This window comes from Myotis daubentonii, chromosome 1, assembly GCF_963259705.1.
Source record: "Myotis daubentonii chromosome 1, mMyoDau2.1, whole genome shotgun sequence".
Taxonomy (NCBI): domain Eukaryota; kingdom Metazoa; phylum Chordata; class Mammalia; order Chiroptera; family Vespertilionidae; genus Myotis; species Myotis daubentonii.
In genome coordinates this window covers 94,878,700-94,899,458 of record NC_081840.1, presented here as the reverse complement: position 1 = coordinate 94,899,458, position 20,759 = coordinate 94,878,700, and the positions used below count along the sequence as shown (strand labels likewise).

Sequence of the window (20,759 nt, the reverse complement as noted above, 5' to 3'; positions counted from 1 at the left end):
ATGAAGTAAATTGACAAATTAGCGAAAAGCAATTACTCAAAGAGGCTAGAAAGAATGAGGGATAGGAGGGCAGGTGGCTGGGAAAGGGGAGCTGTGACACCACCTTTCTATCACCTTATGGGTTATTGGACCAGGAGAGTGTGGCTGGAGGTACTTCACTACAGAAAAGGTTTTATTGAACTTAGAAGCCCAGGGACAGATACAAAGGTGTTAAATGTCTAAATGCTGCAGTACTCAGGCTCTGCCCTGGCTCTGCCCGACAAGTCCCAAGAAGCAGTGTGTAGTGACTCACCTGCAGGGAATTCCAGGCAGTAGCTTCCCATGGGTGGACGGAACTGTTTCACCAGAATGATACATTCATAATGCAGAGTTCTTTGCAGTACTGGGATAATCATCACACCTGTCACCAGGAAATAAAACGAAGTCTCTAATGAAAGGTCAGTCATGCTAGCAATCTGTTTACAGCAATCTAACTAAAACCCCATGTTTTAAGAGATGCTGCAGCTGAAATCTACCTTATTTTCGCCACTAGCAATAGGAGTTAAAAGCTACAGTATTGGCAGTGAACTTGGAAGTTATTCTCCCTTAGAAATGTAATTATAGAGTCTCCCTGGCTGGTGTGCTAAGTGGTTAGAGCATTGGCCCATCCACTGAAGGGTCACAGGTTTGATCCCTGGTCAGGGCAGATACGCAGGTTGTGGGTTCAAGCTGCGGTTAGGGCAGGTGTGTGAGGCAATTGATCAAGTTTCTCACTCACATTGATATTTCTCTCTCCTTTTCCCTTCTTCTCTCTCTAGATTCAATGAAAAAACATATCCTTGGGTGAGGATTTTAAAAAATGTAATTAAAGAACAAGCAATCACACTTCCATGTTGTTTATAAATCAAGTGAGTTACTTGGCCTTACAACAAAAACAAAACCCCACTGGGTTCTAGAAAACACAAACTTCCCAGGAGAAGTGCCCCCGCCTGCCAATACTTTCCCAGCTGGGAAAACAGCATCATGCAATTACTCTGTTTGCTTCCAATAAAAACAGAAGGGGAAAATAAGAAAGCTGTATTCTCCAACTTCCCCTAGACCAGAGGTGAATTTCAGGATTGTTTCTGGGACCTTTGCAGTCAAACCATTCACTCTTGGGAGGGTAGGTAAACTGAATGAATAGTTGTTTCTTAATCCCATTTCCTTATCCTATATAATAACAACCTAATATGCTAAGTGTCTGGCAGCTGTTCAACCAATCAAAGCATAATATGCTAATGATATGCTAAGGCTGCTCAACCGCTCGCTATGACGTGCACTGACCACCAGGGGGCAGATGCTCCAACCGGTAGGTTAGCTTGCTGCTGGAGTCCGGCTTATCGGGACTGAGCAAGACAGGTCACACATGCCCTGGAGCTCTTCAGCGATCCCGCCCTGGTTGGCCAACCTCCTGTGTCCCTCTCCAGCCTCTATTGTGCACCAGTGGGGGTCCCTTGGCCTGGCCTGCATCCTCTCGCAATCTGAGAGTCCTCGGGGGATGTCGGAAGCTGGTTTTGGCCCGATCCTGCAGGCCAGGCCAAGGGAACCCCACTGGTGCACGAATTCGTGCACCAGGCCTCTAGTCAACTATAAACCACATGGCTAAAAGTGTGAAGTGGTGCAAATAAGTTTTCCAAACTAAAGGCTCTCACTTAGATCCTTTGAACAGAATACGAAGGATTTCTATGAGTTGTATCATGTCTAGACACAGTATGTTGCTTCAAATTCTATTGATTTGTGCCTGGCTATAAATATTAGTGTACATCTTTCCCTCAAAAACACTTTTTGGAGCTTAGATAACAGGAGCCAGAAGTTATTTATAAAGAAAGTTCGACTTAGTTACACAGCATTGCAAAAACAAATATTAGATTTAAAGATAAAAGATCATAATTGAAGGTAACTCTGCCCTGAGATCTCGGTGACAGTAAAAACCCAAACCAAAACAAAACACAACCCTCCTGCACCTCGCCTACTACAATAATGTGTGGTAACTTCTCTCAGGAAGCGTTATAATAGGTTTGCACTCATACCATCAGCCGACTGTCCTTTCCTGGTTGCACGTTTCACAGTTTCCCAAGTTCTGTTTAGGCAAAGAAGAAAAAACAAAATCAGCAGTGCCAAAGAGGAGAATACTCTTAGGTTTTTGTGTGTACAGCAAGAATTTTACAAATGCAGAGCATGCAAATGTACAAATGGTCAACAAGACCAAGCAGTAAAGATCTGTATTTCTTTAAAAAGCCAGTTGTGCTGTCTTACAGCTTTTGAGAAGGACCAAAGAAAACCTGCCACCAAACATTTAGCTCTCTGGGTGCTGTCACTTGAGCTGCCTTTCAAGTCAATACTCAAAAAACTTTAGTTTGGATCATAAATCTACAGGGGAGCCGCACAGTGGGTGACAATGGCTTTCGAAGCTGTTAAGCAGTGTGTGTGCACAATAAGCTCCTATGAAAAAAGGATACGCTGCATAATGAGAACTATTGAGTTGGATATTTGTACAACTTAGATTTTAAAATCTGTGACCTAAAATACACAATTGAAGAAAGCAAGACCTTTCCATTTATTAACTGAGGAATCCTTAAATTTAGGAGAGTGCTCTACTGTATGTGTGTGACATCTTATCTGAGAGGAAAATGTCCCTAGAGGAGAATGAGGTAACAGCAGGGTCTTGCTCCTGTTTAAGGCTTTATTCCTAATTAGCTATTTGTTTCAGGAGAACACTGTACTGGAAGTCCAGTTATTCGAACAATCATATTGTTTACAGGGGAAGGGCATATGAGAGAAATTCTCCCTTCACTCTCATCCCTTAAATAAGAAAAAGCAGTGGCAAGAGATGGGCGTGAAGAAGGACATGATTTTGGGTCTAAGAGAAGACGCCTGAGTGGCTCTGGAATTGGGGTAAGAAAGGCACCAATAACGTCTCACTCCGGTAACAGTGAGTGTAAGTTTTGTTACTTGGAGCAAGCCTCATACTTTGTGTCTGGTTTGAGGTTTGGATCGTGCCACACTTATATTTTGAAAAAAATTCAGATATTTAATCTAGTTAAAAAACACACAACTTTCTGTAAACTAGATCTTTCAGTATTGTATCCAAATTTTACAGGGCAAATATGTTAAAATGAACCTATGAAAATCAAAGACGACTATGACAACTCACAGCTGCCAACACTCCTGTTAGTAACAAGAAGCCAACCAACAAGCAATTCTGATGTCAGTAATACAGATTGCAAGAGACATAACACCTTTTGTATAGCTCTCTCTGCTGCCTCTTAAGATTAGTCCTAAGGACTGAAGACGACAGTGCTGGGAAAAGCACTGAAGGTCCCATCCCCAGTACACTAGGAATAAGGGAAAAAGAGTAGCATCATTATAGTGGTTAAGATGAGATAAATAAGCAGCAATAAGCCATCAATTATGAGCAATAAAATATAAGTGCATTTATAACAAACAATAGAACAAGAATGCCCCATGAGGGCTCTAATTATCTTAAAGGGACTCTGAGATATGTACATTGGGTTGAGCAAGAAAATCTTAAGTCTCCAATTACCTACTAGCTAACCCATAGCCACAACCTCCTTGAGAGTTTTCTCATTTGTAAAGCTAGGGAATTAAGAGCATGTTACCTCGTAAACCTCTTGTAGCTTTAGATTCTAATTAAAGTTACTCCATTTTTTAGCTTGTTATAGGAAAGCCCATTTTGTTTTCTTCTCTCTAGTCAACCAACACAAGAGGATGACTTCAATTCTGTCCTGAATGCCAACAAAAGGGCATAATGCCAGCATACTTTTATACTTCTAAAATTAATTCCATAGCCTCTTCCATGAATCAGACAGTGAAACCAAGGATTCTATAGCTGCTATTTTATCCTCATGTACATGCTTTTATATCAGGTAACGGATAAAACATTTTATAAATTTATAAATTGTGGCCTACTGCAAAGTACAGCACTTCATTCTCCCAAGCTTCACATTCTGTGTGAAATGCCAGTGCTTCACGAAGACCTCTTTGGAGGCCACGAGGAAGACCCATGTGAGGAAGACTTATGTGAGGAAGACTGGAGGTGAACATGCTCTAAGTAGGCCATGTAAGCATGGCAGTTGGGTAGACTTTAGAGCAACCATGGGCAAACTACGGCCCGCGGGCCGGATCCGGCCCGCTTGAAATGAATAAAACTAAAAAAAAAAAAAAAGACCGTACCCTTTTATGTAATGATGTTTACTTTGAATTTATATTAGTTCACACAAACACTCCATCCATGCTTTTGTTCCGGCCCTCCGGTCCAGTTTAAGAACCCATTGTGGCCCTCGAGTCAAAAAGTTTGCCCACCCCTGCTTTAGCACCTGCTCCCAAACTACTGAAGCAGACTCTCCTTAGTCACTGAGAACTAAAGAGTATTTTGAAAATAATCCCTGAATGATGGATGCATATCCCCAGTTATAATGCTGGAAGGAAGAGTGAGGTGAAGAAACTAGCTGTTGCAAACCAACACATGCTTCTTAGCTAACTGGTGTGAAGGGTTTTATTTGGTGTTATAAACTTAACTTTATAGGGAAGAGAACCAAACAATATCAGTATAAATTGGGGTCTAATCTTTGTCTATAGTTTCATAAATATAAGTACATTGGAACATATTGTGCTCCTTATGGTTTTAGGCCTTGCCACATTTCTGAATCATCTATTTTATTCATATTTAGTTCTATACATCAAACTCACTTTACATAATAGGTAATATACTCTCTGTGTTGTTGGATTGTAGTGTGCTTAGTTTTCTTTAGGGTTTTAATTTAACAGTGCTATGTATTTCTCCAACATTGGGCCTTATTAATATTTTTGCTAGTTTAATAGATATAATCAAAAGTTGTTCGCCAAACCGGTTTGGCTCAGTGGATAGAGCGTCGGCCTGTGGACTCAAGGGTCCCGGGTTCGATTCCGGTCAAGGGCATGTACCCTGGTTGCGGGCACATCCCCAGTGGGGGGCGTGCAGGAGGCAGCTGATCGATCTCTCTCATCGATGTTTCTAACTCTCTATCCCTCTCCCTTCTTCTCTGTGGAAAATCAATAAAATATATTTTAAAAAAAAAAGTTGTTTAAATTACTGGCAAGTCCATGTACTTTTGCACTGATGATAGATGTATTTCCTCACAAAGAAGCTGTATTCTTATTTGATCACTTAAATGGAGTTTTAAAAATTTTTAAATTGATTTTTAGAGAGAAAGGAAAGGAGAGGGAGAGAGAACAAAACATCAATCAGCTGCCTCCTGAACAATCTCTACCCAGGATTGAGCTTGCTATCCAGGCTTGTGCCCTCACCGGGAATCAAACCAGCAACCCTTTCAGTGCCCAGGACGATGCCCAACTAACTAAGCCAAGTCAGCCTGGACTTAAATGGAGATTTTATATTAATACATTTAAATTATATAATCTAGATACTAAATTTAGTTACATTTTTGTATTTTCTCATTCTGTTTTATTCCTTTTTATATTTCATTAAGTAAATGCTTAATCTATTTAATACATTTTTCCTGATGCTTATAAAGTTACTAAACAGAAAATCTGAAAAAAAGGTTAATCATACAGCTGCCCTATGTATTTTCCTACTAGCTTTAAAAAAAAAAAATGATTTGTTATTGATTTTTTGAGAGAGAGGAGGGAGAGGGAAAGAGATAAACATCAATGTGAGAGTAGAACATTGATTGGCTGCCTTCTGCAAGCCCACTACAACCCAGGCATGTGGCCTGACTGGGGATCTAACCATGACCTCCTGGTTCATCGGTCGATGCTCAACCACTGAGACATGCTGGCCGGTACTCTAGCTTTTTCTTACACGTTATTTGGCAGAGTTTAAAAAGAATATATACCATTTTGTTTTTTGTTACCAAGTTACTAATTTTTTCTCATATTGCTAGGTTGTCTTCATAATCTGCTTTGTGGATGGATGCATAAATTTTACCAAATGAATACACTAAAATAATTATTCCCCATATATTTAGAATGTTTAGGTTGCTTTCAAATTTTTTTTTTAAAGTTTTGATGAACATCTTTTAGGCATAAAACTGATTCCAAATAGTTTTCTTAGCACAGTCCCAGACCCCATGGTGACCTGGCTTCAAACAGCTCCGCCCCAACCATATCTTTATGGCAATTGATACATATTGTGAAATGCTTTATAAAACATTTTCTTTTCCAATTTACATTTTCATAAGCAAGGTTTACTAGTAAGCATGTAACTTTTACCTCAAACACAATGTTTCCTCTTTAATTCTTATTTAGAGGTTAGAATTGGTTTAATTAGAAGGAAGGAACCTGTATTGTTAACTATTTTGCTGCTTTATCAGCTTAAATTAGCCTTGTCCCAAAAGTTTTAGGTTCACACTAATCTACTTGGGGAGAATGGTGTTAAAATAGTTTCCTGACTAGCTATTGTAACAAATTTACAAATTTATAAATATGCATAGATTGTAAGTTATTCAAACATTCTAACAATAAGAAAACAGCTAAATTAGATTTCTCTATAACATAGAGTTTCCAATGAAGAAAATATCAAAATTTATGCCAAATACTAAATAGAGAATTTGAGAACCCCCAATACCAAGCATTTTACAAGAGAAAAAATATAGTTTACCTCGTTTTACCAGTAGGATCCATGTAAGTTGTTTTTTCAAACTTGACCCATTTTCCTTCTGCAATTAACTAAAAGGAGATGAGACGACAGATGAAGTGGGAAGCTTTCAAAATGAGTTTTTTATTTAGAAGAGTTTTCTTTTCACATTGTCTCTGTATGGCCTTCCCAATTATCACACTTCCCTTCCAATAATTCATGTGCATGTTTTCAGTTGAGTATATTAAACATTGTTTTCCTGAAGGGTGGTTCTATTTCTATTTGGAGTTTCGGAGGTAGTACTGAGAGGTGAAAAGAAATGAGTTGAAAACTCTTGGGGTTGGGGTGGGGAGGGAAGACCAGAAGGGAGCAAAAAGGAATGAGGGCTTCTTTGGGATGCTTCTCTTATTCTGGCCTCTGATCTGGGTGCTAGTCACATAGGTGTATATGTTTAGTATATGAACACATCAGTGGCATTTTACTTTCAATGACTAGACAACAAGCATGTCAAACTCAAAGGCTAACATGGGCCGCAAAAAAACAAAAGCTTCAATTTTCACAGAAACGTAGGTTTATTTCAATAGAGACATGCTGAATACAAAGGGCTGAAATAAATGAGTAATCGTTAACATAAAATAATAGAACGTTTTAATAAAAATTTTTTCTTGAACATTAACTTACCAGACACTGAATAACTGCACAAATTAATAAGCGTAACGCAAATAAACCTATTTTTCTTGTTCTCTGAAAGCGAAATATTTCTCGTTTCGCACACTGAACAAGTCAGTCCAATGACGTGGCAATCGGCTGCTAAAATATTCGCTGCTAGTATTAGTGGAGAGAAATGGTGCACCTGCGCGTAAGGTGTGTAAGGGAGATGAATGCAACATGATTACAGTAATCAGTCATTAGCGAATGTCGTAGTTTGTTATTAATAATTATGTATAACAGGATACTGTAAGGATTAAGTTACGAAATTTTTATTAAAATGTTTCTTACATACCGTTATATTGGCTGGACTGCAAAATATTTATTGTGGGCTGCGAGTTTGACATGCTTGCTATACAACAAAGTTGACTGTGGGGAAACCATGTCCAATGACTGGATTTCTAATAACGACGCACGGATTTCCCACCCAGTCTGAGTGGCACCCTCAGCATGGTTCTGCCTAGATGTTCAGTTTTGGTTCCCAGGACTAATTACCCATGGCACGGTACTGCACTAACAGCAAAGTGTCACTGTGTACATAAAGCCGTTTATAGGCTTCTGACTATCCTCTCTTTCACTTTGTTCTTTAATCCTCACCCAAGGATATGTTTGTTGATTTTAGAGAGAGGAAGGGGGAGAGATCCATTGATGTGAGAGAGAAACATCATTGGTTGCCTCCTTTATGCCTCCTGACCAGGAATAAAACCCACAACCTTTTTGGTGTACAGGACAACACTCAACCGAGCGCCTGAAGGCCCGTCTTTCACTTCTTACCAGAAACAACCTACCAATTACCAGAAGATCTAGTCACAAATAACATGGAGAAATTTTTATTTTATTTATTTATTTTTTAAACAGGAAAACAGTCAGATTTTTATTTTCACATGTTATTTGCAAATACACAATTACAATAATGTCACACATCCCTGTATGATTTTTTTTTATGTATTTTACCTTTTTTTAAACAAAGTGTTCAGAAGGAGGGCTATAACAACATTTAATAGGATAGTTCTATAGAATAACAACTTATATTAAGTCCTTGTAAAAATCTGACCTCTTTAAAACATTTAACTGAAATATTCATTTTTTAGCTTTGCTAATCAAAATTGTTTTAAGAATTAAAACTAGGTTGTAACTAATATCAGTATATAATAGTGACTACAAATTCATTTTTTCTTTATAAAAATATATTTTATTATATTCACTTGACCAAACCCTTAAGCAGCGGTTCTCAACCTGTGGGTCGCAACCCCCTTGGCAGTCGAACGACCCTTTCACAGGGGTCACCTAAGACCATCCTGCATATCAGATATTTACATTACGATTCATAACAGTAGCAACATTACAGTTATGAAGTAGCAATGAAAATAATTTTATGGTTGGGTAACAACATGAGGAACTGTATTTAAAGGGCCAGGAGGTTGAGAACCACTGCTTAAGTGCCCTTTAAAGGTTTCAATATATTGCTTCAAAAAGAAAAGAACTGTGCATGGTACCAGACTATGTAAGAGAAATATAAAGTGTGATTAGGTTTAAAATGAATTTTCTGCTTCAAGGCTAACATCTCCACAAACATCTGTAGAAGTATTGTTGAGTAGGCCCACTTTATTTATTTATTTATTTTTTAAATATATATTTTATTGATTTTTTTACAGAGAGAAAGGGAGAGAGATAGTTAGAAACATCGATCAGCTGCCTCCTGCACACCCCCCACTGGGGATGTGCCCGCAACCCAGGTACATGCCCTTGACCAGAATCGAACCTGGGACCTTTCAGTCCACAGGCCGATGCTCTATCCACTGAGCCAAACTGGTTTTGGCAAGTAGGCCCACTTTAAGATGCCATGCATTGTGTGCTGGTTCTTGTTTTTAAAAAATGTTTTTATTTATTTATTTTTACATATGCTTTTTACTGATTTTAGAAAGAGAGGGAGAGGTTGAGAGAGAAACATTGATGTGAGAGAGAGACATATATCAGCTGCCTCCTGCATGCCCCTTATAGGGATTGAGCCTGCACACAGACATGTGCCCTGACTAGGAATCGAACTGGCGACCCCTTGGTGCACGGGACAATGCTCTACCAACAGAGCCACACTTGCTAGGGCTGTGTGCTGGTTCTTTTCTGAAGGTCTTAGGAACCCCTTCTTGCAGTACTCACAATGGTAAGGGTAATCTTTCATATGAATGGAAAAAACATGCTGTTTAAAGCCTGAGACATCTGTAGTGCTATACTCACAGTACTCCACTGATCACTTTCCTCCACTGTCTGTCTTCATATGCTTTTTAAGCTCATTCTGTTGCTTAAATCCCTTTCTACGTCTCTTATGCCTAAATGGAAGCTCTTTTGTATGAACCAAGATAGTATGGCAACTTAGAACAAATGGATCCACAATCTTAAAGTCACAATGTCTACAAGGGTTCATTTTTTAAACTTTGTGGGCAGGCCACGTTTCTTGAATTCTGACCCCCTATGAAAGCCTTTATCAACATGTCACACTTACGGTGGTAGTTCTTCATGTGAACGGAAATTATGTGTTCAAAATCATTTGAGTTCAAATTCTTGTGATCACAATGCAAACACTGGTATCTTTCTTGGTGAATAAGAGCATGTTAGCGCACCTTTTCGGTCTCTAAAAATGTCTAAAGACAACTGTTACACTTGAATGGCATATCTTTACTATGCTTAGTTTTTACATGCATTTTCAAATTAGAAGAGTCTGCAGAACTATATTTGCAGTACTGTCATTGGTTCGGCTTCTCCTCAGCTGGATTTGCATGTGCTTTCTGAGCTCTAATGGGTGACAAAAACCTTTACCACATTCCATGCAAATATGAGAAAAGTTCTTGCTGTGAACCCCATTTTGTTGGCTCCTTTTTCCTTATGCACCATTTTGTGAGTAAACAAAGCCCCAGCATGAGAGAAATGCATCCCACATTCATTGCATTCAATGGTCTTCTCTGTCTTGTTGGTCAGCTTATGGCTCTCCAGGTATTTCTGCAAACGTCTTTTCTTGTTGGTAGTATAATCACAGTCAGTATAGCAGTATTTCTTCTTGACAAGCAATTCAGGATGGTTTTTCATGTGCTTTTTCAAAAAAAACCTCTTGACAAACATTTTCCCACAAATCATGCAAGGACAGATAGTCAAGGGATGTCAATCAGGGCCAATTATTATTGTTGTTTGGTACTACCTGGAATCAGGTCTTCTCCTTCTCTTTGGTTTTTATTTAGTCAGTCTGCTGAGCCTGGTGGAATCATCTATGTGCAAGAGGGCACTTGCAGTGCCATTCCAGTGTTCAGTTCCATGAGAATTATTACAGTAAGCTGCTGCCACACTGGCATGAAGGTTTTTATTTAATTGTCATCGATTTGCTGTTTTTGTGCGGCAGCTGCTGCCACTACTGCAGCAGCACTCTCTTCTCCTACAATTACTTCCATAATAAACTTCATCAACAATTTCAGCAACATTTAAATCTTCATCTTCTTGCTGAGAGTCATTGACAGTCATATAAACCATCTTTTCTCTTGGCAAATGAATACTGCTATTCTGATCAAGTAGTTCAACTTCATAATCATTCGCAGACTCTCTCTCCACAATGTCTATGGTGCCACCTAAGTCATCTTCTACAGGGTCAGCCTTAAAAATGTACACTTCAATGACTTCAGGGCAGGTGCCATCCACTTCACAAGGATTGATTTCTGACTCTGAGCCCTAGGTCATTCCAGAGGAACTGTCATATTCTATTTTGCCAGCATCATCTATGGAATTTATAAGGTATTCCTCACACTTGCTCTTGTCATCATCTTGCTCTTCCACAGGGATCCCTTTGGCATCTATAATTGCTTCAGAGGTACATTGCTACCAGTACTTCTGAAACCACATGCGTTGTCAGAGGATCAGTGACGATTTCTGCCTCTACTACACTATCATGAATCCCATGTTCAACGTGTCCAACACCAGACACATGTATAAATTCACTTGTCAAGTTGTATCCTGGTATAGACACTGATGCTGAATATCGGGAGCTAAAACAGCATCTGGGACTGTTTAATGTTCTACAGAAACTTCTTCAGTTACATCTGAATCCAGCACTTACTCAGGATAATGATGACTGTTTCAGATACATCTGCTTCTTTCATGATATCTAAACATCTTCAATAACAACATCCCCAATAACATTTTGGATTACAACTGAATCTGGGTCATATGAAGAAAGTTACGCACAGTATGTCTGAATCCAACATCTGAAATAAAAACAATTTCTCCTACTTCCATGATAAGTTGATCACTATCCAGGTGTGCAGCATCAGTTTCTCACAAGACTGTTGTGATGATCAAATGAGAAATGTATGGGAAGTGTTCTGAAAAATGGTTGCATCAAAAAAGAGTTTGGGGAGATAAAAAATGGAGGCAGAGAAAGAGGATGCTGCATGGCATGCTCCCAGGAACAAGGTGGAATTACAACTGAAATAATGAAAGGCTTCCTGAATAACCAATGGAAAACTCACAGGAGAGAACCCTGATACCCAAGGACCGAAGGTGGAGACCGCATAGAGACTGGTAGGAGGAACGGAGGCGTGAAAGGGCTGGCCGGGACACCCAGAGAGGGCAACTGAAGTCCTGGAGAGATTTCTTAGCTCGGGGTGTGTGTGTGTGTGTGTGTGTGTGTAACTCTGGGATCTAATCCTGAAGCTAGGCTCCCCAGCGGAGAGCACCAAACTGAGGAGGGTACCCACATAACATCTAGCTGTGAAAAGCAGTGGGGTACTATCTGCCAGGGGGTAGCAGCTTAAAGTTCAGGCACCCTCTTAAAGGGCCAACACACAAAAACTTCCTGTAGAGTCACCCACCTTGTGCTCTGGCAGAGGGAGGGTGAAGTGGACTGGAGCTGTGAGAGCAGAACCCAGGACTGGGGACTCGGGGGATAGAGCTCAGAAGGCAGACACCCCAAGTTTCCTGGGCTAAGTCATTCCCTCACACCGTGGAGGACATCTTTCCCACATAGACATCTGCCTTGCCTGGGGGGAAGACAGTCCACACACCCTATTATAAAACACCTTGCCCTGAGGCCACTTCAGAGATTAAAAGTAGCCCTAACCAGCTTGGCTCAGTGGCTTGGCTCAGTGGATAGAGCATCAGCCTGCAGACTGAAGGGTCCCAGGTTCAATTCCGGCCATGGGCACATGCCTGGGTTGCAGGCTCCATCCCCAGTGCAGGAGGCAGCCAATCAATGATTCTCTCTCATCATTGATGTTTCTATCTCTCTCTCCTTCTCCCCTCCTCTCTGAAATCAATAAAGAAATATATTTTAAAAAAAGAGAGAGATTAAAAGTAACAATTAGCCTCCAGGCAGAAGCAACTGTCCCACCCTGTTGAAAAAACTCTCACCACACCTGAGGACGATTACCTGGGGGCAATTCAAGTCTGGATCCTATTAGTATGTAGACCAGTGGTTCTCAACGTTCCTAATGCCACGACCCTTTAATACAGTTCCTCATGTTGTGGTGACCCCCAACCATAAAATTATTTTCATTGCTACTTCACAACTGTAATTTTGCTACTGTTATGAATTGTAATGTAAATATCTGATATGCAGGATGTATTTTCATTGTTACAAATTGAATATAATTAAAGCATAGTGATTAATCACAAAAACAATATGTAATTATATATGTGTTTTCCAATGGTCTTAGGCGACCCCTTTGAAAGGGTCGTTCGACCACCAAAGGGATCGCGACCCACAGGTTGAGAACCGCTGATGTAGACAGAGGCAGTATGGAGGCTTTGAGTCTTTGCCTGATCCAATTAGTCAGAAACAGCCTTTAATACTGTCCTGCACTAGAGGTTGAAAGGTATAGAGCAGTGATCGGCAAACTGCGGCTCGTGAGCCACATGAGGCTCTTTGGCCCCTAGAGTGTGGCTCTTCCACAAAATACCGACTTCTGCGCACGGGCCATGAAGTTTCAATCGCATTGTACATGCGTGCCCACACATGGTATTTTGTGGAAGAGCCACACTCAAGGGGCCGAAGAGCCGCATGTGGCTTGCGAGCCTCAGTTTGCTGACCACTGGTATAGAGGATCTACCTAATACACAGTCACAAACCCAAACAGACAACCAAAATGAGGAAACAAAGAAACAACCCACAAATGAAAGAACTAGCGAATTCTCCAGAAGAAGAGATAAATGAAGCAGGGATAAGAAATTTATCTGAAACAGAGTTCACAGTAATGATGTTAAAAATTCTCAACAGTATGAAAAAAGATGTAGTAACTATGAAAAAAGAACAGTCTGAGATAAAGAATGACATAACACAAATAAAGAATACATTGGAAGGAATACACAGCAGATTAGGGGACATTGAGGGTCGAATCAGTGAATTAGAAGATGGAGTTGAAAATATCACTCAATCAGAGAACCAAAAAGAAAAAACAATAAAAAAACAGGAGGACAGCTTAAAGGAGCTGTGGGACAATGTGAAACATAACAATATTAGAATAGTAGATGTGCCAGAAGAGGCAGAAAGGGAGAAAGGAATAGAGAAGGTGTTTGAAGAAATAATGGTAGAAAACTTCCCTAACCTGGTAAAGGGAAAAGTCACACAAGTTCAGGAGGCACAGAGAACCCCAAAGAAGAAGAACCCAAACAGACCCCCACCCAGACACATCATAAATAAAATGCCAAAAATTAAAGACAAAGAATCTTAAAGGCAGCAAGAGAAAAGAAAACTGTTACCTACAAAGGAGTCCCCATAAGGCTGACACCTGATTTCTCATCAGAAACTCTACAGGCCAGGAGGGAACATGAAGTGCTCAAGGTAATGGAAAGCAAGGATCTGAGACCAAGATTATTATATCCAGCAAGGCTATCATTCAAAATAGACAGTCAAAGAGCTTCCCAGACAAAAAAAGGCTAAAGGAGTTTATCAACACCAAGCCAGCATTACAAGAAATGCTAAAGGGATTGCTGTAAGGGATTGCTTAGAAGAAGAAACAGAGAGAGAAACCTAGCCATATAGAATTAAAATGGCTATAAATAAGTACCTCTCAATAATAACCCTAAATGTAAATGGATCAAATACTCCAATCAAAAGGTGAAGGGTAGCTGAATGGATACAAAAACATGACCCAACTATATGCTGCCTACAAGAGACCCACCTCAAAACAAAAGACATACAAAAGATGAAAGTGAAGGGATGGGAAAATTTTTTCCATGCAAATGGAAAAGAAAAAGAAAGCTGGAGTAGCAATACTCATATCTGACAAAATAGACTTTAAAAGCATCATGCTAAGCGAAATAACCCAGCCGGAGAAAGATAAATATATGATCTCACTCATTTGTGGAATATAATGAACAACATAAACTGATGAACAAAAACAGAGCCAGAGGGGGGAAAAATATACTAGAAGTAATCCTGTTATTTGCTGATTTTTAATATTTCCTACAACTTTTGTGATATCATACTATGTTAGTACAGTTTTGGTAATATTATTATACTTAAAATCCTTTTATTCTTGAAATATTAATGTTTATTGCATGTAATATTATTATATGTAAGATCATTTTTCTTAAATAATTAGTGTTTACTGCATGTAACATTATCATACTAGAGGCCCGAGGCCAGCACCGGCTTCTATCTGGCACCCAGGATCCGGGCTTCCCTCGCAGCCCTGGCTTCGTCTGGAAGGTTGTCCAGTGTAATTAGCATATTATGCTTTTATTATTATAGATTTAAAATAGTTTTTCTTGAGATAGTAATGTTTACTGCATGTAACATTATTATATTTAAGATAGTTTTTCTTGAAATATTAAGGTTTATTGCATGTAGCATTATATTTAAAATTGTTTTTCTTGAAATAAAAAAAAAGATAAAAAAAAAGAGTTTGGCTCTTGTGGTTGTAATTCAAGTCCATCTTCATCCACGGCCTTTAATTTTCATCAGTCACAGCTCCTCACACCTCCAGCCTTCACCTCCAGGCCAGGCCTCTATGAGAGGCCCCTCAACCACCTCCAGGGTCACCGGGTGACCCTCCCCCAACCTCCAGCCCATTTATGGAGCACACCTCTGCCACCCTCCCAGGTCAGCCAGGCTCCTCCCTGGACCATACTCCTCAGGGACTGCTGGGCACCGCCCACCATGCCACCATGGAAGGACAATTGGTGGGCTGCCCCATGGGTCACCCATCAGGTGGACAGGTTACTGCATGAGGCTGGCCTTGGGGCACCTGGAACTCACCAGACTACATGGAGAGATTTTTACATCAAAAAGAATTGCTAGCCCTGACTGGTTTGGCTCAGTGGATAGGCAGCTGATCGATGTTTCTCTCTCATTGATGTTTCTAACTCTCTATCCCTCTCCCTTCCTCTCTGTAAAAAATCATAAAATATATATTTTTTGTAAAAAAAGAGAATTGCTAAAAGGTGTCAAGATCAGAGATCCAAGATGAAGGATTTAAAATTTATCCATTGCAACGGTTCCTATAGGGAGAGACTTTTTAAAATCTAAAATGAGTAGCATACAGGACATACATTTGTTCTGGAATTTAGACTACAACTAAAAAGTTAGGTTTTTATTGTTCTTATACATATTGAGACCATAAACAGTAATTAAGATGTAATGCCTACGTATGAAATGTCTAAGCCCTAAAACTCACATCCGGTTTATTGTTCTACCCAGAGAAACTTTTATTTTTATTTTTATTTTATATTTTACTAGAGGCCCGGTGCACAAAAATTTGTGCACTCGGGGAGGGAGGGGGGGTCCCTCAGCCCGGCCTGTGCCCTCTCCCAGTCTGGGACCCATCGGGAGATAACGACCTGCTGGCTTAGGCCTGCTGCCGGGTGGCAGAGGGCAGGCCCAATCCCTAGGTGCAGCCCCTGGTCGGGCTCAGAGCAGGGCCATTTGGGGAGTTGGGGCGCCGCCCCCTGTCATGCACAGAGCAGGGAGGATCAGGAGGTTGCGATGCCACCCTCAGTCACGCTCAGGGTAGGGCCGATTGGGGGGTTGGGGCACCGCCCCCTGTCACACTCAAGGCAGGATCGATGGGGAGGTTGCGGCGCAACCCCCTGTCACGCACAGAGCAGGGCCAATCAGGGGGTTGGGGCGCCGCCACTCTCACACTCAGGGCAGGGCCGAAGGGGAGGTTATGGCTCTACCCCGTCACACACAGAGCAGGACCCGTTGGGGGGGCGGGGGAGGAGGGGGTTGGGGCACCACACCCTGTCACACACAGAGCAGGGCCGATCAGGGGGTTGGGGCACTGCACCCTGTCACACACAGAGCCGCAGAGCGATCAGTGGGTTGGGGAGCTCCCCCCTATCAGGCACAGAGCAGGGCTGATCAGGGGGTTGGGGCGCCTTCCCCTGTCCCGAACAGAGCAGGGCGGATAGGGAGGTTGTGGCCCCGCGCCCTGTCGCACACAGAGCCGCAGGGCGATCAGGGGGTTCAGGGGGTTTGGGCACTGCCCCCTGTCACACTGATGCCGGTGCCGGGAGGCCTCGTGGCTCCACTGATCCCTGTGCACTGGGTGTGTGTGTGGGGGGGAGTGTCCCTCAGCCCAGCCTGCCCCCTCTCACATACTGGGAGCCCTTAGGCATTGACCCCCATCACCCTCCAATCGCAGGATCGGCCCCTTGCCCAGGCCTGATGCCTCTGGCCTAGGCGTTTGGCCCGGGCAGCGGGGACCCGCAGCTGCAGCAGCCCCACGATCGTGGGCTTCGCTTTAGGCCCAGGCAAGGGACCCCTAGCTCCTGGGACTGCCAGCTTCGACCGTGCCCAGCTCCCATCGCTGGCTCCACCCCTACTTCCTGCTATCACTGGCCAGGGCGGAAAAGGCACCTGATTCTCCGATCATGGCTGGGGGGCAGGGCAAAGGCGGCCTCAGGGCTCTTAGCTCCCCCCTGGGTTTCCGATCACTGTCAGTGGCAGGGGGCTTCTTCCTGCTTTCCCTTTCGCCTCCCTGCATTGTGCCTACATATGCAAATTAACTGCCATCTTGTTGGCAGTTAACTGCCATCTCAGTTGGCAGTTAATTTGCATATAGCCCTGATTAGCCAATGAAAAGGGTAGCTCGTACGCCAATTACCATTTTTCTCTTTTATTAGTGTTGATTGATTTTTTACAGAGAGGAAGGAAGAGGGATAGACAGTTAGAAACATCGATGAGAGAGAAACATCGATCAGCTGCCTCCTGCACACCCCCTACTGGGGATGTGCCCACAACCAAGGTACATGCCCTTGACTGGAATCGAACCTGGGACCTTTCAGTCCGCAGGCCGACGCTCTATCCACTGAGCCAAACTGGTTACGGCAACCCAGAGAAACTTTTAGTAAAAATTGAGAAGTTTTGTACCCACAGCCAAAGTCCACTTTTAAATTGTCTCAATTTCAATAATACATATAATTAAGAGGGATATGCCACTGCTCTCACACAAGAGCACAATGTCCCTGTGTCCTAAAAAGGGAACAGGAATAATGTTTAAAACCTGTCTTTAACTTGAAACAACAAATAGTCCATGCATTTCTTTGCAAATTAGTTTTATGTGGGGAGGGGAAAAGTAAGTGAAAAACAATTTATACCTCCTCTGAAATAGTAAACTGTTTGGTTTTTCCAGAAGAATCCACTGGTTCTTGGTTTTCCATGTTCAAACTAGTCAGTTCTTAGGCAAGAAGTTGACACTGCAAGAGAATGAGATATGTTTAGGCTACGTTTATTTTTCTGAATTAAACATCTGTTGATAAGCCACTGTTCAAAGTACTTAAATGGAAAAAACTAATTTATCATCAAAGTTCTTTTCTCATCTGAGATCTGGGACAACTGTCCTAGGTGGAGAAGTAAACACAGAGGCCCCAGAGTAGGGGTGGGGAACCTTTTTTCTGCCAAGGGCCACTTAGATATTTATACCATCATTCTCGGGCCCTACAACATATCAACTTAAAAACGAGCCTGCTATATTCGGTAAAACATTTAATGATTTTGGGCTGGATGTTCCCCACCCCTACCCTTAGAGCATCCAGGGAAGAACTTAAAAGCCATCCCAGTCAGGTCCAGGCCACAGCAGCCAAGTTCCTCTGGGCATGTACTAGGACACCTTAGATAACATTTTTAGATTTTCTGACTTTACATTTAATAGACATTCCAAGGGGACAGTACAAAGATGGTATACTATTCCCCATGCCACCCCTCAAGTATTGTCCTTTATCAACCCTTTATAGCTAAACATCAAGAGTTGTATGGGCTGTGGTACATCTACACAATGGAATACTATGCTGCTGTAAAAAAGAAGGAATTCTTACCATTTGCAACAGCATGGACAGAACTGGAGAGCATTATGCTAAGTGAAATAAGCCAGTCAATGAAAGAAAAATACCACATGATCTCACTCATTTATGGATAATAAAGACCATTACAAACTGATGAATAAAAATAGATACAGAGGCAGAACAGCATCGAACAGACTGTCAAACTACAGCGGGAAGACCGGAGGGGGGGCGCGGGGAGCAGGGGAAGAAATCAACCAAAGGACTTGTATGCATGCATATAAGCATAACCAATGGACACACAAGACACTGGGGGGTAGGGGAGGCCGGAGGAAGGTCAAGGGGGGAAAAAAAGGAGACATATGTAATACTCTTTGTAATATTTTAAGCAATGAAACAAAATTTTTTAAAAAAAGAGTTGTATGGGCTGGCTATTTCTATCTTCCATTTAATTTTTTTTACTTGTGGTAAATGGATATACCATGTTAATAATTTTTAAAATGTACAGTTCAGTGATATTCAATACATTTACATTATTGTGGCTCATTCACTTTAAAGTTTTGTTTTTTTTAAAAATATATTTTATTGATTTTTTACAGAGAGGAAGGGAGAGAGATAGAGAGTTAGAAACATCGATGAGAGAGAAACATTGATCAGCTGCCTCCTGCACATCTCCTACTGGGGATATGCCCGCAACCCAGGTACATGCCCCTGACCGGAATCGAACCTGGGACCTTTCAGTACGCAGGCCGACGCTCTATCCACTGAGCCAAAACGGTTTCGGCCACTTTAAAGTTTTAATGTGCAAAGTTGCAATTAACTAGGACTACAAGATCTGTGATGAGAAGAGAAGTCTCTTCCCATTTGTTTTTACTACTTTTTCCTCTATCCTGGCTAAATTCCCTCATTTTTTTGTACCCTGAATGTCTGGACATGTTTTTTTTGATATGAGTTGATTGATAATCTGGCTATATATAGAATTACTAGAGGCCCGATGTATGAAAATCATGCAGGGGCACGGGAGGAGGGTCCCTCAGCCTGGCCTGCACCCTCTCACAATCTGGGACTGCTGGCTCCTAACCGCTCGCCTGCCTGCCTGCCTGATCACCCCTAACCACTCTGCCTGACTGATTGCCCCTAACCACTTGCCTGCCTGCCTGATCGCCCCTAACCACTCTGCCTGATTGCCCCTAACCACTTGCCTGCCTGCCTGATTACCCCTAACCCCTCTGCCTCAGCCCCCGCCTCCACAGCTTCACCAGGAAGGATGTCCAGAAGGTCGTTTGGCTATCCGGTCTAATTAGCATATTACGCTTTTATTATTATACATGCCCTGAAAATAATTTTCTAGCAGAAATAGGGAGGTGGTGCTCAGTTGTTTTGCTTCTGGTATTGCTGTTAGGAAATCTGAAGCCATTCTGATTCCTGATCCTTTTTCTTTGAGACCCGCTTTCTTGCTCTGCAAACTTAGTTATTCATGTCTTCATGTTGATGTTACTGTGTTGGGCACTCAGTGGATCCTTTCAATCTGGAAACTTCAGACGCACATTCTTGATGGGGAACTTTTCTTGAATTATTTCACCAATAACCCCCTACCCCCATCTTCTCTGCTTTCTCAGGAACTAAAATTTAGCTATTGGACTTCCTGAATTCATCCTGTCTTGTCTTTTTCATTCCTATTTTCTGTTTCCTTGTTATTTTATTTACATTTCTCAATGGCAATTCCAACCCTTCACTGCTTTTAAGTTCCATAGTTCCCTACCTACCCCACCTCCCAACTTTAGCTCTAGAGAAAATACAGACATTAAGAATTATTACCTCTCTTACTGTCTTAGAGGAAAAAAACTGGCTTTGCTCTACATTTCTCCTGGGAATTAAAGTAATAATTAAACTACCCATCACATCTTCAATATTTACCTCAGACAGCAAGTTTTCCCCACCCTAAAACACAACCAGCAAAACAGAAACAATCAACCTTCTCATAACCCTGTTTTCTCCTCCATACTTGTCAGACTTCTTGAAAGAACAGATAAAACTATCTTTACTCTATCTTTACACAATCTATTTCCCTAACAATATCTACCCATCATTCCCAAGCTAGAAATATAAGTATCTTCAATCCCCTATTTTTCTTTACCAACCATAACTTATCCACTGCAAATCCTAAAAATTCTAGCTC

The 20,759-nt window shown here is 41.5% G+C and overlaps 1 protein-coding gene and 2 pseudogenes across 4 annotated transcripts in view; all 3 read right to left on the bottom strand.

Moving 5' to 3' along the window:
• Nucleotides 1–20,759, bottom strand: part of NUDT5 (nudix hydrolase 5) — a 39,245-nt gene that overhangs the window by 9,643 nt on the left and 8,843 nt on the right. For all 4 annotated transcript variants that reach the window (XM_059711284.1, XM_059711302.1, XM_059711293.1 and 1 more), the window contains 4 exons: nucleotides 17,900–17,998; nucleotides 6,638–6,705; nucleotides 2,049–2,098; nucleotides 293–400 (listed from right to left, as the gene is read on the bottom strand). In XM_059711284.1, the coding sequence (XP_059567267.1) occupies nucleotides 293–400; nucleotides 2,049–2,098; nucleotides 6,638–6,705; nucleotides 17,900–17,962 (289 nt within the window). In that variant the 5' untranslated portion in view covers nucleotides 17,963–17,998. The remainder of the gene's footprint in view (nucleotides 1–292; nucleotides 401–2,048; nucleotides 2,099–6,637; nucleotides 6,706–17,899; nucleotides 17,999–20,759) is intronic.
• On the bottom strand, nucleotides 9,207–10,666 carry LOC132228157 (zinc finger X-chromosomal protein-like; annotated as a pseudogene).
• LOC132228148 (zinc finger X-chromosomal protein-like) lies at nucleotides 10,665–15,460 on the bottom strand (annotated as a pseudogene).